Source organism: Myripristis murdjan, chromosome 19, assembly GCF_902150065.1.
Source record: "Myripristis murdjan chromosome 19, fMyrMur1.1, whole genome shotgun sequence".
NCBI lineage: Eukaryota > Metazoa > Chordata > Actinopteri > Holocentriformes > Holocentridae > Myripristis > Myripristis murdjan.
The window spans coordinates 21,351,285-21,369,471 of NC_043998.1; the positions used below are offsets into that span (position 1 = coordinate 21,351,285).

The 18,187-nt window shown below is 44.2% G+C and overlaps 1 protein-coding gene across 3 annotated transcripts; it reads left to right on the forward strand.

Annotated features, from left to right (window-relative positions):
* The first annotated feature begins 2,928 nt into the window (after nucleotides 1-2,928).
* On the forward strand, nucleotides 2,929-17,235 carry cdc42ep1a (CDC42 effector protein (Rho GTPase binding) 1a). Of its 3 annotated transcripts, none has more exons than XM_030078422.1 (4): nucleotides 2,929-3,163; nucleotides 9,311-9,463; nucleotides 11,579-12,755; nucleotides 15,638-17,235. In XM_030078422.1, exons 3-4 carry the CDS (start codon nucleotides 12,284-12,286, stop codon nucleotides 16,381-16,383), a joined length of 1,218 nt encoding a protein of 405 aa, XP_029934282.1. In that variant the 5' UTR covers nucleotides 2,929-3,163; nucleotides 9,311-9,463; nucleotides 11,579-12,283; the 3' UTR covers nucleotides 16,384-17,235. The 3 variants fall into 3 exon arrangements, with proteins under 3 accessions (XP_029934282.1, XP_029934280.1, XP_029934283.1); XM_030078420.1 differs by having other exon boundaries at nucleotides 11,582-12,755; XM_030078423.1 differs by lacking the exons at nucleotides 2,929-3,163; nucleotides 9,311-9,463 and adding an exon at nucleotides 9,491-9,779.
* Nucleotides 17,236-18,187: the final 952 nt, after the last annotated feature.

Consider the following 18,187-nt stretch of genomic DNA (forward strand, 5'->3'; position numbering starts at 1 on the left):
AATTCTTTAATGCAGCGAACCAATCGGGACCAGGTCCAGTTGTGATGTTTTTTCCTGGGGTTGCCTGCAAGAAAGAGGGATGGAAAATGCAACACTTATACAGCACAAAAATCCAACAATGTCTTTATTAAAGCCCTTTGATCATGTATGTGTATAAATAGAGGAAGAGCTGCATTCCTACAGTGTGGGACCTTTAACCTCCGTGAGATGAGGAAGGGTGTTGTCTGCAACAGCAAGTGAGGGTGGTTTTCCGGCAGCAATTGTGTTTACTCGCGTCTGCTTACGTGTGAGCTCGTAAGTGTGTGTGTCTGCATGTGTGTGCACTGCTATGGGCAGAGGGAGGATTTGGGGAAGTGCTGTAATAATTCAGAGGTGGCAGAGTGTCCGCGGTGACACCAGTTGCGGCGTACGTTGGCGGACGCCCAGGCCACCTCTGAGTTTTAACGAGCGTCAGGCCTGTTACAAGCCTTTGAGGACGGTGCGAGGACGCTTCTGTTCCTGTTGATAAGACTCTGCTTCCTGCTGGAGGGGTCAGCGTGGGAGCACTTCATGGGGGATGCACCTCTTGTGCCTGTTGTGTGCTGGATGAAGTTCAGTTCAGTTTTAAGCTGCACTTTGCAAGGTTTTTCATGTAAAAAATACAGCCGTCATATCAGCATAAATCATGATAGCCGAGAATGTCCCGTCTCTGCTAATTGAGACGTTGCAGATTCACCCTGTTTGTCTCAAATGAAATTCTGGTTTTGGGTGTGGACGTCTCTGCAACCGCAGGAAGTGACGGATCAAAACGTTCGGGGGAAATACAAACTGTGTGCAGTGAGAGGCAGTGGAGGAAGCTGGATTCAACAACACTGGATCTCTCGCCACCTTTGGTTTCCTTTGGTATAAAATATCACAGACCTCCCCAGCTGGTAAGCATGAGCATGTTGTGTGCAGTTTACTGACTGTATGTTACAGGACTTCTGGGTAATGAAGTTCAAACGGTGTTCAAACTGTTTGCCTAATAGAGCTTTAAATCGACACTCTGAGGAAAGTTTTGCTTTTGGACAGGGTTTAAAATAAAAAAGGCACACAATAAATCTCCATAACTACTATGCAGACAAAATCATTTAATACAGTTCAGTAAAACTCAACTTTGTTTTGGCTGTCGGTAAATACTTTGGAGTGACAGGGTTACCGGATAAAAAATGGACTCTTACGACACAATATGGAGGATATTACTAAGGATAGAATTTTATGCATTTATAGATTATATAACTTAAAAACAGACCATTATTCACTAGGCAGCAGTGATGTTGTGATGCATTTTTACAGGTCTACAGCGTAAAGGCCTACTGGTGTTTACCATGTAGTTCATTCATTCATTCATTTATCCAAACCGCTTATCCTTGCAAGGGTTGCAGGGGGTTGCTGGAGCCTATCACAGTGCTCGTTGGGTGGAAGGCAGGGGAAACACCCTGGACAGGTTGCCAGTCCACTGCAGTACCATGTAGTTACCATATACTTAAGCCCACCTACCTACCTATATACCTAAAAAAAGACAAAAAGAAAAAAAAAAAGAAAAACAAAGCTATGTATTTATGTATTAGAGTTATGTATTGTTTTTGTTTCTTTTAATGACGACCAATCAGGATACAGCAAAGCAAAGCGCAACAGGCTTAGCATGTACGGAGTGTTCTGTGTGTGTTTGTGTGTGTGTGTGTGTGTGTGTGTGTGTGTGTGTGTGTCAGCAGCTTTGTCTCTGTCCTATGGTTGTTTGTTTGTGGTTTCACAGACTTGGTGCTGTGATGTCTCAGGATGTGCATTTCTCCTACTGTTTTAAACAGTTTTTAGTCTCTGCTGTTATGCTGACGATACTCCGCTCTTCATATCCATCAGGCTCAGTGGCTGCTCTGCATTGGCTGACCTTGAGGCGCCTGTGTGCAGTTAGCTTGGATGCTATCTCACACATACATACACACACACACACACTCCCCCCATCTGCTATAAACCTGTGGGCCTGTAAAGCCCTTTGAGACCATAAACAGTGATATTGGGCTTTAAATAAACTTGAACTTCATTTGTAGAGAAAACCCATGCTACTAATATTCTTAATGTTCAGCCACCTTTTCCAGCATAATTTCTTTCAGTTTTAAAAACCCCAACTTAATCAGTTTTAGTAACAGCCGACCAACTGTATATTTTGTCTCCCTTGGCAAACACTTTCAAAAAGAGTATAAATGATGTGAAACGTTTTCTACTGTGTCTTTCCTGTGTGACTTCCATCAGCTTTGCGTTGTGAGCTGTACACTTTTCTAAAAACCTCAGAAAAGAGATGTGCAGTCATCTCAGTTTTTTGTGAAAAGCTGATTTTATGAACACATGCCTAACAAATAAATTGAACTGCATGCACTTGAGAAAAAAATGTTTTTAATCACGATCGTTGTATGTTTTTGATTAGTCTTGTATTGCAGTACAACAGAGCTTGCTTTTGATCCCTTACATGCCTCATGGGAGAGCAGTGTGTGTGCACATGTGAGCATGCATGTTTTTCTGTGCATGCTGGGATGGAAATCACAGGAAATCCACCTCCACCGCCGCTGGGCAGGTGACTCTTGGTGCACACTTTAGTCAAACTCTCTGCTCTCTTCTCCCTGCCATGCATCGTGGAGCGGAGCCCCAGTTCCTTAAGAGGGATTGAAATGAAAAATAATTAAATTTGACCTATTTCACCCATGCATTACTTACAATAATGAGCACAATAAGTACATATGCACAAAATGATGTTTTGAGCACAGGTTATCTCTGAACCTGGCTGTTTAAATCTACCTAACAACATTTTGTTTTCCATCTGTTAGCGGCCTGGGGTGCTCCGCATGACTACTTGGGGGGTCCATGACATGAAATAGTTTGGGAGCCCCCGCTGGCGGTCTACTGCTGCCTCTCTGCTGATTGTATTGGTATCATATCCTCGGACCGCCCCTTTCCCCATCCCTGTGCGGAGAGTCGCTCAAGCAGCCGAGGCGCACAGGCGGGACATCCCGGCTGGACGACCGGCCGCTGCGGACCTGGCTACCTGGCCGAAAAAACTCCACCATCAGACCTGGAATAGCGTGAAGAAAAGAAAATAATAAATAAACCGAAGTATAATCACCTTGTCCTTCTGGAATCGCCATTTAAAGAGGTGAGTCCGATTCAAACCCGAGAGGAAACAGCACTATAATATTCTTATAATAACTCTAAAGTGACGCTCAGTGTGTCTATAGGGAGTTTAGCTGCACTTTGTAGCGTTAAATGAAATCCCGTATGGTCTCCTTATGATACTGTTATAACTTACTTCTCCCATAGAAACCTATAGTAAGTCTGTTTCTCTTTAGTGAAAATCGCTTTTTTGTTTTTATCTCTTCTGTAATTTTCCTGTAGGGGTTTTTAATGTCTGTCGAGAATCCACAGTGACTTTTTTTGTACTTGCTGATATTTTTACTGTCGCTGTAATATTCCTATAGTATTCCTGTGGGGAGCTGCGGTGCTCTAAAGTGAATTTAAAATGACATTATCGTACTTTATGGCGTTTCTTAACCTTTAACGTGCCAATAATAATCCCATAATACCCCTATAGAGACTTCAAATGTGTCTGCGGTATTGAATAATAATGGTTTTGTCGGGTATTTGTTTATATATGTAGTTATAATATTCCTATAATATCTCTATATTGTTCCTGCAGGGGCTTTTAGTTTTCCTATGATAGCCTTAGAAACTTTATTCAGGGGATCAGCGCTGTTCTGTCTTCGTGTGGGAAAAAAGATTATCTATGTGCTTGTACAGTATCACAGCAGGTTAATTATTATCAAAATAGTTTCTTACATTCTCGGGAAACAACAGGATTATCATTGCAAAAAGCTTTCTGCTGGCCGTTGATTCATAAAAATAAACATATTAGGTTCAGATAATAAGTTGTTAAGATAAGGCAGGGGCATTGTGTCTTGAAAAGTGTTGGCTGAAACCAGACTGGCATGGTGTTAACAGCCATGTAGTGGGACTGAATCAGATGCCCAGTTGTTTTGAGGGACAAGTGTTGTGAGAGTCAGCCCTTAGATCTCAAGACAAGAAACTCTATCTGTGCAGCGCTGTATTTATATTTAGGGCTGCTTGGGCTGCAATATATCATTACTATTTCTCCACTGGCAACCACGACCAGCAAAAAAAAAAAAAAAAAAAAGTCTGTGCTTGATGCTTTGATTTTCACTTCTATGGCACAGAAAGCACAGCAGAATTAATTGATGTAGCCTATAAATTTCCATACGTGTCACATAAATTACCAGCTGGAGTTGACAAGTTGATTTTTAAAGTTTGATGTCTTAGTTGAGTGTTTTTTTTTTTTGTTTGTTTGTTTGTTTGTTTTTTATCATCTGAGACAAGCATGTAGCAACTGAAGTAGTGGCCTCTCAACCTCTGTGACTAATCAACAAGCTCATGAAAGAGGCCAACGTGAAATACCACACTCACACACACACACACACACACACACACACACAGGCACGCACACATTGATTGGGGAGCTTGTTGACCTGCTTAATCCCACCAATAAACAGAGATGCACTGCGCTGATCAATGCACGGCCAGCCTCCAGTGATAATGACAACACAACATCCAATAAACAGCCTCGCATGGCTAATTGATCCTGTCTGTCTCACAGTGTCTCATGGGGCTTTTTGCATGTTGAACTGTCTCTGTTCTCCCACTCAGTCCTCCCAGTGGTGAGTGTATATATCCTCCTTTATTGTACGCTGAGATATTTTTATATGCCGTAGGTCTGCTATGTATTTATACGGCCAGCAGCATGTGTTTAACGTATGTTTGGTGTACTTTCCTCTCTTGTGATGGAGACTAAATGACACAGTGCCTTTTGCTGGATCGCCTTCTGAAGAAATGGGAAGTGAACAGGGACACTTTGTAGAGAAATTCCCTCAGATTTTTTTTCTTTCTTTACCTGAGTCCTACATTCCTCAGAGCGCCAACCTCTTTGACCTTTTGGTGTCATTGACGCAACCAGGAAGGGGTCAGTTGCAGAGGTGTGAACTCTGAATCTGACCGCTGTGGGCTATTTGTTTTCACACTATGGGGTTCCCTTTGCCTTTTTTTTTAAGGGGTTGGAGTGTTGCGCCACACAGGATGACAGGCCATGCTTCATCATGGTCCGTCGTCACCAAATGGTTGTAACTCACTCCCTAACAGCCCTGCTATTAAGAAAACTCACCAAAGTTTAGGAGGTTGGCCCTTTGGTGTGCTTACGCCCGGTGCACACTGCACTGATTTTCACCCTGATTTTCCACTTTTTGGAGCTCGCCGATAAAAGCTCCAGATCAGAGGCATATCGCAGTGCTTGCAAATCAGCGCTCGAGCCTTATGTGTGAACGGTTCAAAGACGTGAGCTGAAATACTTGTTGATGAAGCATCCCAAATATCCAGCATACAAAATATCTAGATACCTCTGTCTCTCTGGCACACACACACCAATGCTCACACTCCCCCTGTGTCTCTCTGTGTTTGGGGGCAGCCACAGTAATACAGTTTCTACATGACACTGGTATACACTTAAGCTTTTCGGTGTTTGTAACCTTGTCGTCCTTTCCGAACCACAGCAGGAGAAGGCGGCTTCCTACGTTTTACCTTCAGACAATTTGCCGCCCACATGTCCAAATCCATTCTCTGACCTGCCCATTTCCGGTGGCACTTCTCATGTTTGTTTTTGTGATAAAACATAGTTTGGAAACCAGACTGGCTGGGGATTCCTCCGGGTGAGACATTACACTGACAGCCACAACGGCTTCCCAAGATTCCCGATTACAAGACAGCGATGTGATGAGAGTCATGTAGCGTGAACTGAACCGTACCTGTAAGCTTTTAGAGCGCAGACATCTAAATAATCCCTGTGCAGGTAGACTGTTGTCTCCTGTGTTCCATGCTAACACTTGACGTGTGGAGGTGACCGACACCTCAAAGTGCATTTCCAAACCTATACCGCGGCCATTTGCCAACAATTAAAAACATTAAGAGCTAATTAGTTAATGGAGCAGTGTACGTTGAAAATAAGGTCAGACTAATTCCTGGTAAAGTCAAACAATGGAAACTCTATCAGCTGATTTTGGATTGATTTTGAACCACAGCTCTGGAAAGATTTTGGGTTAAGTACGGCACAAGTCTCCACAAGTCTGGGTCAGCTAGCTCGGTCTGGGTGTTACATCAGCGTTAATGGCTGGAAAATGATCACACAAGAGTTTTAAAGCAATCAGTATTTTAAAAACGAGGCAGTGTGTGTCGACTAACATAGACAATGTAGTTAGCTTATAGTTAATACACCTGTTAGTTTATTGGTGTTTACAAAAAAAAAGTGTCATGTTGTGAGCGTAGAAATGATAATCATTATAGAAACAAAGGTTAAATTTTTTATATATCATTATAAAGCATTGTTATCGAACAGTGGACTGAACTTGAAATTAATCCTGGTAAACCGTTTTAGCAGACACCCTCCAGCCAATCAGATTCGAGTATTCACAGAGGCCATGTGGTGTAAGTTGAGTCATGGACGGCAAGTCGCATCACCCAAAGTATGTCGGCTGAAACGGTTGCAGTTTTTTTTTCGATGGCCTGTAGCTCCATAAATTTTACAGGATGAAATATAGTTAGCCAAATGGAACTGATGTTGCCAAGTTATTTATGGAACTGTTTCAAGCGAGCAACCGCTTAATCATCCTCTGTGAGTTCTAGGTGGACGCCGACTCCCATCATCCATTATGTTCAGTTCCTATGGAAACAGGAAGGCAGTTTCTGGTCACTGAAAAGTGTCACGCTTTGTGTAAATTTGACTGATCGACCACACAAAACCGCCAGACTGAGCAACATATCATTTAAAATAACTTAACCACTTCACTTTAGAGCTCCAAAAAGTTTGAATTTTCTTACTTTTGAGATAATAATTGTCTGCTGTCACTCAACATGGTGTACGTAAAGGTAATGATGTACCAGGGACTCATTGATGATGATTTTGATGTCTATGTTTTCATCATTTGGCAGGTAAGCTGACGCATGAGCCAAATCTCAGTCTATTCCATATCTGTATGCAAGTGTGTGTGTGTGTGTGTGTGTGTGTGTGTGGAAGGAGGTGAGAAGATTTAAAAAAATATATTTGAGTTTGTGAGATAGATGGTCGGAACGACAGAAAATGAAAAAAGAGGGCAGAGCAGGACTCTGGGCTCCAGCAGATTCAGGGAGCAGCGAGCCTCGGAGAGTATGGATATTTGTCGAAGCATGAAAATGTTTTTCTCGGCTCAGAGGGAAGTGTAGCCGTGTTTTGCTTGGACCCAGACCGAGCGGGAAGCTGAAAATAGGAACGTAATTGAAAGTCAAAGGGTGAGTCCAAAAAATATGGCCTTATCTTGTATGTTTGTTCACCTGGTTAGCTGGGTTAGAGAGTGAAGGACATGAAAGAGAGGCTGAGGAGAGAGAGAGAGAGAGAGAGAGAGTGAGAGAGAAAGAGAAGGGGGGCTGTCATTAGGAGAGCAAAACACAAAGTCCACTGTTGATTCGACTCAAATCGAATCAAACCTACAGCAATGTAAACATTTTTGTTGCATTACCATCCTCACCATGTGTGTGTGTGTGTGTGTGTGTGTGCCCGCCCCACCATTTGTTTCAGAGAAGCTGTTAACGAGAAGGAATGGGAGGGCAGGAGAAAGAAAGTGAAGCGAGGAGAAGAGAAATGAAAATAAAAGAGAAGGAGAGATGGAAAGAAAGGCGCGAGGCTAGAGGGGGAAGAGTGGAAAGAGAGAAAGAACGAGGAAAGAGAAAGGAAAGAAATGGAAAGGGAGAAGAGAGGTAAAATGGGAAAGATGGAATGAGGAAAAAGAGCAGAGGAGAAAATGTGACACTGAAGGAAAAGAGGAGGAGGCAATGAGGAGGAAAGAGGAGGAAAGAAAATAGAGAGGAGAGGGGGAAGAAAGAGAAGGGAGGAGAGATAATGAAAGAGGAGGACAGGCACGGGAAGAGGAGAGATGAGAGAAAGAAGGAGGACCAAGGTAAATAGAAAAAAGAGAAAGAAGGACAGAAAGAAAGAAAGAAAGAAAGAAAGAAAGAAAGAAAGAAAGAAAGAAAGAAAGAAAGAAAGAGAATGAAAAAGAGAGAGAGAAGTAATGGGGATTTAACTCAAACGTGGTTCCAATCAGCGCTGAGGTTGGGAAGAAGGATGTCTGATGGTCGTAATCGAGAGAAAGACTCCACCGAACGATGTTCTTCTCAGGAATGCATTCACACACACAAACACACACACACACACGCACACACACATACACGGCTCCCATTAGACTGCGGTTACTCTGGTTTATATCCAGCGAAGCCACCTCGAACAAATACTGTACATAGTGACATGGAAATATTTTATTGGGCCGGTCTGTGATGTATGAACGCTCTGAAAGCCCCCGACTGCTGAGCTGGACGAAAAAACGTGAAAAAGGCAGAGCCGCTTTGTCACGTCTGGACGCTTTCTGTGAGATCCACTCAGAGGTGAACCAGGTAAAAACTGCGCCAGGCGAGAGTTCAAGATAAAAAATAACGAAGTGGAACTGCAGTATAGCTTAGCAGACTGGCCCAAGTGATGAATCAAAAGTCCTCGTCCCTTCGGTTTCCTTTGGAGTGAAACCTCACCGACCGGCCGGGTTAATGAACGTGAGCGTGTTGAGTGAAGTTTAATCGCATCACCTTCCAGGAATTTCAAAGTTCAAAGTTCATCTGGACCCGCCAATGTGCTGAGTCACCTAATGCAGCTCAATAAAGAGGCATAAATGTCAGCATCCAACAGTTTCACTCTTTATTTGCATCATTTCCTCACTTTGAGTTGTCTTGAATCTCCCCACATGGACTTATTCCTCACTGAAAATTTCAGGGACATTTCAGGGTCCGACATGTTTCCTCATCCTCGCTTGTCCATCCACAGCCTGTATCCCTCTGTCTTCTCCCACCATCGCTCTTTCTTCCTCCCATTTCATTTTGCTTCCCTCCTTTCCTTCCCTCATCTGACCTCCTCTCTCTCTCTCCCTCTCTCTCCCTCCCCGTCTCGTTTCTCAACACCAGCTCCTCTGCGCCATGTTTCGCCATCTCCCTCCTTCACTCCTGTTCTAAAAACAAAACTTATTGTATTGTGTTTCATGCCCCTGCCCCCCTTCTGTTAATTCTCACCCTATTCCATTTCCATTTCACTCATCTCTCTCCCCTTGCTTTTTTTTTTTTCACGGGATACGTCCCAAACTCATATTGGTTTTCACTCCTTTTCTGGCAGGAGTCAGCCAGGCTCCAGCAGCGCACCCAAAAAATACAAAGCCAGAGGACGAGCCGACCGGAGGGGGGGGGGGGACGACAACCAGGCACTGCCCGGAGAGAGACGTCCGACCTGGGGTACCAGAAAAGATGGAGGATTAGCAGATAATCCAGGGTATGCCCTAATCCCCCCTGTCGAGAAGTCCCCCATTTTCCTCAACCATCCCAAAAGATGCAGGCAGTCTAGGCTGCTGCTTGGATTACAGCATTAAACTTATTACCTTTTAATGACTTCAGGAGGGGCTGTAGTTGGGTTTTTTTTTTTTTTTTTTCATCCTTGCGGTGGATTTCAGGCCATTTTATCTGACGCCCGGGGCTGCAAGCTGCCGGGTTTGTGAAACTCTGAAAAAACAGAGGATCAAGTGCAGAGGAGGAGCACAGACTGAGGAGGACAAGAAGATTTTGGTGCGGAGCGTAACCGTGTGGATAAAGTAAGCTTTGCATCAAGAGAGTCTGGATAAGAGGGGTCGCAGGGAGTGACCCCCCCACTCCCCTCTAGGCTGTGGTTAAAGGTCTTTAACGGGATTAGAGACACAGACAAATTACCAGACCTTTCTGTAAGCGCACAGCCGGAGCTTTAAGTAATTAATGGCCTCAAATGCATTACTACCCTCACGACCATAAATATCCATCTTAACAAGTCACTTAGTCTCTATTCAGTCTTACAGACTTGTGTTTTTTTTTAATAAGTGAAAAAATCTGCCAGTGGGATGAGATAATCCCACTTGTTTCCAGCACAAATCAACTTGTTCTCAGAATTTTCTTGCATCAAGTGTCATTTTCTTGATCCTCGTGGCTGATCTGCCTTATTCTGCCTTGTTTCAACAGATTTATACTTGTTGTCAGAGAAAAAACCCCAAACAAGTGAAACTACAGTGGAAACAAGTGGGATTATCTCACCTCATTAGCAGATTTTCCTCCCTGTTTTAATGAAAACAAGGTTTTAACACTTGATATGGCTTGGATGGAGATGGCTATTTTTAGATTCTACCATTGGTTATCAATTAGACTGAGGCTTTTCTTGTCTCCTCCTGATGTATAATTGGACATATTTGGCCTGGGGAGCCTTTGTGTCTGTGGCTCTAGTCATCTGGGGATTGTTTTAAGCAAAGAGTCAGCCTGTTATGTCAGTACATGTAGTCTGGTTCATGGGAACGTGTGCCTGGTCCCTCCAGGCCAGCACCGTCTCAGGTTCAACATCACACCTCGGCGTACTAGTCCCTGTTGTCCCCTTTGCGAGCCCTTGATATGGCTCCGCTCAGCGCTGGTATGTGGCGTGTTTCCTCCCTCTCCGCTCCCAGCTGCCCCTCTTAAAAAGCCAGCCAAGGGAAGTCAAGCGGAGGGCCTGGGACTGCGGTCAGCAGCAAATTAGAAGGGCTGCCTTGGACCTGACGCAATCCCCCTCTCATGAACCGTAGCAGATCATTAATGAAGCCAGACTGGGCTGTGTTGCGTGGGAGGCCTGCCGACGTTTAGCTGCTGCAGTGGAAAGCTTTTAAAGAGAACCAGAGGTGCTTGTCAGGCCTGCTTCATGCTATCAAAATATTTTAGAATTGGATATGCATTACTCTGCTGGCAAAGAACAACAACAGAGAGAAGGCCCATTTTTCAACCCCCCCCTCCCCCTCCTTCGCTGGCGACTTACACGGTCGTAGCACAGCAGCAATCCCAGTCGCAGAGGCACTTTTCTTATCAGGACATTTTCACTGTCTTTCTATCTCGCTGAGCGTACTTTGCCTGTTTGTAAACAACATGTGAACTGGCTGAGTGAAATGTCCCCGCTCTTCTTGACAAAAGTCTTTCAGGGAAAATGAACTTAATGTCGTCTTCATGCTGTAGCCAGACGAATCTGGACAAAGCAGAGGCAGGAATCCCCTGAAAAGTCGGCCAGTTTTAATAGACAAGAGGCAGACATTAGTTTGTCGCACAGAGGAGCGACTGCGGTCTAAATATAGACAGTTCCAGACCAGAGGACTTTGGAACGCAGATTTATGAAAAACCTACGGGAAGACGGGACTGTCCAACAACTGGTTAGGCTACTTTATGACCAAATATTCAAAATAAGAAAACGCCTCAGACTGTCAGCCTCTCGCTGCATCTCAGTGAGCAAGTACCACAGGGAATAGTCTGCAGAATTCACCCAATTTCCTCAACATCCCTTAAAATTTAATACCATCCTTGTCTAACATTTTAAGATAGATGATATCTTTTTTTCCCTCTTTACTTTCAGTAGACGGTTCCATGGTGCGACCACAGAACAGTTTGCAGCTGGACTCGGACCTATTTCTGAGCTGATGTCGACAAAGCCAAAGCCCAAAGCAACCGGGGGAAACCAGGCAACCTGACCACACTCCAACAGGCCTCGCTGCTTCCAAGAACCCAACTGCATACTGTTCTCCTCAATTTATCTCTGTTTAACTCAGCCGGCTATGCGTAACAAGACACTACGAAAAGTGGACTGAATTTGCACATGATAAACAGCAATAATATTCCAGCAAACTCCAAAGACTGAGGTTTAACTTTTCAACCTTAAGCGACTCCTAAGTGTGGTTTCACGAAGCGGGAATTAGTTTTCAGAGTAATTTTTTCGGTGCATGCTTTGGAGGGACAGGACTGAATTTGCGCAGTGATAAACAGCGATAATATTCTCATGAGCTCCCAAGAATGAGGTATAACTTTTCAAGCTTTAACGATTCCTAAATGTGGTTTCATGAACTCGGAGGAACTTTTCAGAGTCATTTTTTAGGCCCACGCTTTGGATCAACAGCATCTGTGAAACCGCCGAAATGTCAGTGATTTTGTCATAAAACTGGGAGGGAAAAAGAAAGCATAATTTTGTTGTTCAAATTCTGCACTGAGTGGGATTAACAGCAGTTCTGGACATTGTTAGGTTCATTTTCAGGATTTTTTTTTCCACTGTTCACCTGTTGTGACCATGAACCTGCAGGGAAAGCTGTCGGGCCTTAAAGGCCTCGTCTCCCACTCACACAGCAAGCGACGTTTTAAAGCCGATCTCACGCCGGACATGATCAGCCCTCCGCTGGGCGACTTCCGCCACACCATGCACGTGGGCCGCGGCGGCGACGTGTTCGGGGACACCTCCTTCCTCAGCAACCACGGCGGGACGGCCAACGGGAACAACGGGGAGACGGATTCTACCTCCACCCCCGACAACAAGATCGGGGCGTTCTTCACCAGGACGCTCCGTCACGTGAGGAAGGGCTCCGAGAACCGATCCAGAGGCGGGTCGAAAGATCTGTCGCCGCCACCGCCGCCCATCTCGCCCATCATTAAGAACGCCATTTCCCTCCCCAGGCTGGATGTGGACCTGTCGAATGGGAGTCCCACCGCCAAAGTGCTGTTCCCCAGTTCTCCAGTCACGCCAGAGGAGAAGAAATGCTCTTATGGTGAGTACAGAGACTCGCTCAAACACTCACATGCAAAGAAAATCCACCCTGTTTCACTTCCATACATCATCAATCCGTGGTGTTCAGCAGCCCTTTTCTAATTATCAGATAGTGTATTGAAGTTAGTGAATTAGCAGCTTTGTTACGCTGACAAACAGTCACTGCCAAGGAAAAGGTTGAAAATCTCGGTTCGGGCGTAGGAGTGCACACAAACATTATAAAACTTCATTGGCTGCTAAATGGTGTGATTCACAACCTCATAAACCATCAGCTGCTAGAGTTAATTGAGGGGGGGCAGCTGTGGGGTGGCAATTAGAGTCCTATGGGGCCACCCAGGGCACCTCACTGGACATGGCCCTGATGTTAAGCCAAGAATTTAGTGTTTTAGGTGACAGTGATAGCAATAGTAAGAGCAAGAGAGTGGGTGTTTCTTGAGAAAAAAACGTACTCCCTCACTCAAACCCACAACATTTCTTGTGGTTGTGTTGCATTCTGGTCTCTTGTAGCTGCTATAGATGGAGAAATTGGTCTCGCTTTCTCTACTATAATGGATATCTACCTGTATGGTCGTTTTATATCAGTGCAAAATTGTACGTTTAGAGAAGAGCTCTTGTTTTTTGATTCTGAGGCAGTGACAGCAAAAAAGATTCTTACAGGTGATGTTTTAGGCCGTTTTTCTGTTAAACTCCATTGTTGCTGCATTGTAAAAACTCTCCAAATCACCAAATCGGCAGGAACAAGGAAAGCAACACAGAGACAACAAAATGGTTACACAGATCTAAGTTACATAATTTTAAAAGGCATTGAAGACTTTTAGGGTGGATTTTCCATTTAAATGATTTGAACTGACATGAAACAGTGGAACACATGGGCCAAGGTCAAATGAGTTGACCCCTTGATAACTGGAAACTGCAGACAAGCGGCAGCGAGCTGCAGACCTGCAGTGGAAATCGGCCATCAGTCATCCTCAGTAATGCAGACAGATTTGCCCCAGCTGTCCTTATGAATCACCTTGGCTTGTAATCAGCAGCGCTCACACTCTGTCAAACACACTCCGATAACACAGAGAGATCCAGACAGGCTTGGCAACAAGCTGTCTGTGAGGCTGTTTGAATGACCCACATAAATACACCGAGCATGGCTCATACTGACCTCCACGGTGTGTGTGGTGTGTGTGTGTGCATTATCTGCACTTTTGAGTTGTTGTAATGGCATTATGTAAATACAAAAATATATAAACGGTGTTATATAAATAAATAAATAAAAATGCAGATGTATTGTTGAGTTGCCTGGAATTATAATAAGCCATGTTCTGATTGCAGATAGTTGTGGAAAATCAAAGGATTACTCCAGGCAGTGTTTTAAAAGTGAAAAACAGAAATTCAGATGACAGTTTAAATAGTTTCAGCTGCTCTGCATCTTTATAAGATGTGGCACAGAAGAAAATGTGCATAAATGTAAGCCTGAGCAAAAATCCCTCAGTTTATGTGCACCATTATACTCCATAAATACAGTTAATTAACTGGAGAGAAATCATAGTGCATCACTAGTTTTCGGTAAATCCTTTTGTATCAGCTTACTGAATACAATTTCGTTGAGGTAACTAAGAGTAATGGAATATATTTTAAAGTAATCTACCAACCTCGTGCATGTCAGTGTTTGTAAATGCATGAGGCAGGGTGTGTGTGTGTGCCGTTTTAGGCTTTATTTCTTTGCTTCACAAGCTTGAATTAAGACCTTTACCTTTACAGCGATAATGCAAGTTACTTTATTTCTTGACTTTATCTCAGTAATTCTTAACTGTGTGCCATTAAGAAGCAAGAGCTTGCAGTTTTTCCGTGCCAACACACACCATCTGATTTCACTGATTAGTTAATGATCTTCAATAACCAGGAAATAACCAGAGCAAACTGATGCTTCAGTGTTTGGCTGGAATGAAAAACTTGCAGAGTCTCGGGTGTTGATTTCTCTCGGTTTACAGCCGCGACATTCCATTTCCGACCATGCATTTACACATGTGGGTCATGAGGACAGCAGCAGTGTGTGTGTGTGTGTGTGTGTGTGTGTGTGTGTGTCTGTGTGAGTGAGTTGTTACAGATCTGGCAGCGCCGGACAGCCACATTCACCTCAGTGACATTTGCACACTTGACTCTGCTGGCCTGTGCTCATCGGACAGACTGTGTGCAGATGGGTTTACACCGCCCCCTGCTGGAGTGTGATGAAACATGCAGTTGAATAATATAATAAGAATCAGAAACAGCTGTTTGTTTGTTTTTATGAGCTGGAGAAGTGTAATTTCACACTGAACATCCTGGCAAAACAAAGAAACTGCTAGAAAAATGCAACAGTGATTTCATATTTCAGTTCATTTCTATTCAGTTCATGTCTTTATTATCCCAGAAGACAAAAGGTGCTCTATGCAAAATGGAAGAGGGGCGATGATGCGATGATGAGAGATGAGAAGAAGAGAAGAGAGATTATGAGAACCATGTAGACTCAACTCAAATTATGCGCTTATTCCATATCTGAGCTGGCAAAAACAGTTTAACTGAAATAATAGTGAAATAAAAGTTATATTAAATTATAACCACATTCAGTTATAATTGAGACCTGACAAATTCTAACTTTTTAATTGAATCATCAGATTTATTTGAATCCAGCCGTTCAAGGCGAGCATGATAAATTTGATTTCAGGTAATTAACATGCTGTCTTCTGGCCCCAGCTTCATTCCACACACACTTGTCAAGGCCAGCGAGGACGTCACCAGCGTGATGCAGGGCAAAGCAGCCTGCAGCAGATCATGTATCCACACAGATGAGGGCACTGCACGGTTCATTTGATCTGTGAACTTCCTGATGTGTCTGTGTTTTTTCCTCCTCAGGTCTGGAGTCCGGGTTCGTCACTCTGCCGCGTCTGTCCCGCTCCGAGCGCCAGCAGCCCTCCATCTCCATCTCCACTTCCTGTTCCCCCGACGTCCACCGCGGCTCGCTGACCGACGCCTCCGACGCCATCCTGTCCTCTGCCCCCATCGTGACCTCCGACCCCGACACCACCGCCGCCACCACCGCCTTCTCCGACTCCCTCCCCTCCCTCACCTCCCTGGACACCTTCACCTTTGACCTCGGCCCCTCCCTCATGAGCGAGGTGTTCGGCCTGATCGGCAGCCCCGACAGCCACTCGGAGGAGCCCGGCCACACCTGGGAGAGCGAGGAGGCGGGGTCGGCGTGCGGGCTGACCAATGAGGGCTCAGAGATGGACTCGGCCACTATCTCGTACGTGGACTCCCTGCTGAGGGAGGACTGTGGGAGCAGGAAGAGCCCGTACGGGGCGGAGTGGGACGAGGAGGAGGGCGGCGGGATGGAGGTGAACGGAGTCGGGCTGCACCTTAAAGGGGCGGTGCCCGACGTGCTGATGGGCTCGCCCGGTCGAGACAGGTTAGGGATGAGCATGGAGAGCGACAGGTTCCAGAGCGCCACGGACGTCCTCGCGCGGCACTACGGCGTCAGCGGGGTCTTAAAGGGGCAGAGCAGGATGGGTCCTGCCGATTCAGACATGATGATCATCACCCAGATGAAGAAGAAAACGTCGTACAGTTACCTCGACGACGAAGAGGAAATCAAAGTCTGAGTGGAGCAAACATGAGGTGTTCTGACACTAAACAAATGATAATAAATGATTACCTGATTTATGATTGTTCCATAATTCCACCCCAATCAGTCGCCTTTAATTTTTTGTTATGAGCAGCAACTCTTTTTGTTTGAGGATGACCCTGAAAACCACAAACATGAAGTCATTCCTATATTCCACCGAGGCTATTGGATATTGGATTTGTCACTTTTATCTAATCACACTTCTATGGACGTGAAACTGTGATGCAGGTCTGTTGTTGAATGTATCTAAAACGATAAAGGGAAGGACGATGGCTGCACAGACGATGGCTGAGGCGAAGAGGAGGAGCGGTGGGGGAAAAAAAAAGCAATGTGATTTATTTCAAGTGGTCGTGACTCATGAAATCCAGACTGAAACAAAAGGGAGGTGTGGAAAGTGAGGATGTACCAGAGAAAGTGGCCAGACACAAGGGAGTCTCCGAGGAAAGATCAGCGGCATGACTAAATATAGACGTTACGAAGCCTGTCACTCACTTTTTGTACTTCACACTCGACTTCCTCCCATATTAGGCGGCGGCGGGCGGGTGGGACTCACAAAGCGAGTCGCGGTGACTGTACAGAGCTCAGAGAGGAAATGAGGATAAAAAAAAAAAAATCAAAGAGGATTCAACCTAATTCCAGGCTTTTTTCCTTTGTCATCACTACAGAGACTTTTCACTCAGGAATACACTACCAAAAAAAAAAAGAACAAAAGGGAGTAAAGGGAGCAAATTAAGTGAATTAAGAGATCTGGTATCTCTGGATTTGTGATGTGAAGCAATAGCCTCTTGCAGATGAAGTGAAACCAAAAAAAAAAAAAAAAAAAAAAAAACATCTCAGTTATTAGAGGGAACTTCCAATGCAATATGACTAGTAATATTTGCTAATGTCAACTAAAGCCTGAAACATATGATTGTTCATTTGTATGTTACGCTGCAGTCCTTCTATATAATTACTCCATGCACCTTGTAACCTAAATATGAAGTCCCCTGAACTCCCGTGTCGCTTTCTATAGAAGAACCACCATTTATATTTCCTTTTATACAACTGTACGTGAAGATATCCGCTGACCTCCTATTAAATACGTACTTTAACAGCACCTGCAGTACATAGTGCAATTTACATCCATATGCTGCAGTCAATACCAATGATATTCTATGATGATGATATGAATTTACAATAAAGATGTTTTTAATTAGCTTCAACATGCTTTTATTTACACGGCTTTACATAGGGTTCACATATGTATGATCAAACAACTCAAAATGACATGTCAAACAAAATCAGCATCAGGGTCCCTTTATAATGATTTTCTGTGGCTCAGTTCACATGAATACCATTAGTCTGAACCTTAAATTAGCAACACACACTAAAACAATGTTTAAAAAAAATATAGCTATTGGAAATGAACCTTGCATGTCTGGGTCCATTTTACTGTGTTCTCAACCAGCAAGACTAACACAGTGTCATAACGTCTTGTGAAATGAGTGTGAAATTTGAACATTACATTCTGACACCACAAATTTGTTTTCACCCATTAGTCATGTGAAAGGGTTAGTTCAAGGTCGAGTTTGGGGAGTTCAACCGTGGTTCAAGTGAAACAACAGAGAAAACAACGTTACTGGAGCTTAGAGGCTAGACAACAGTTTGGTTACAGCTAAAGAAAGACTCTCGGTCAAAAATGAAATCTTCACTCACACTTCTATTTGTGGTGCGAGTTAGGAATCAAATCTGGGTCACTGGAGTTAAACGCAAAATGTTTACACCCAGTACTCGAGTTGAGG

Coding starts and splice junctions, on each gene's coding strand:
- cdc42ep1a (XM_030078422.1), top strand. CDS start 12,284: ATGAACCTGCAGGGAAAGCTGTCGGGCCTTAAAGGCCTCGTCTCCCAC. Junction 12,756..15,637: donor GGAGAAGAAATGCTCTTATG/GTGAGTACAGAG, acceptor TTTCCTCCTCAG/GTCTGGAGTCCGGGTTCGTC.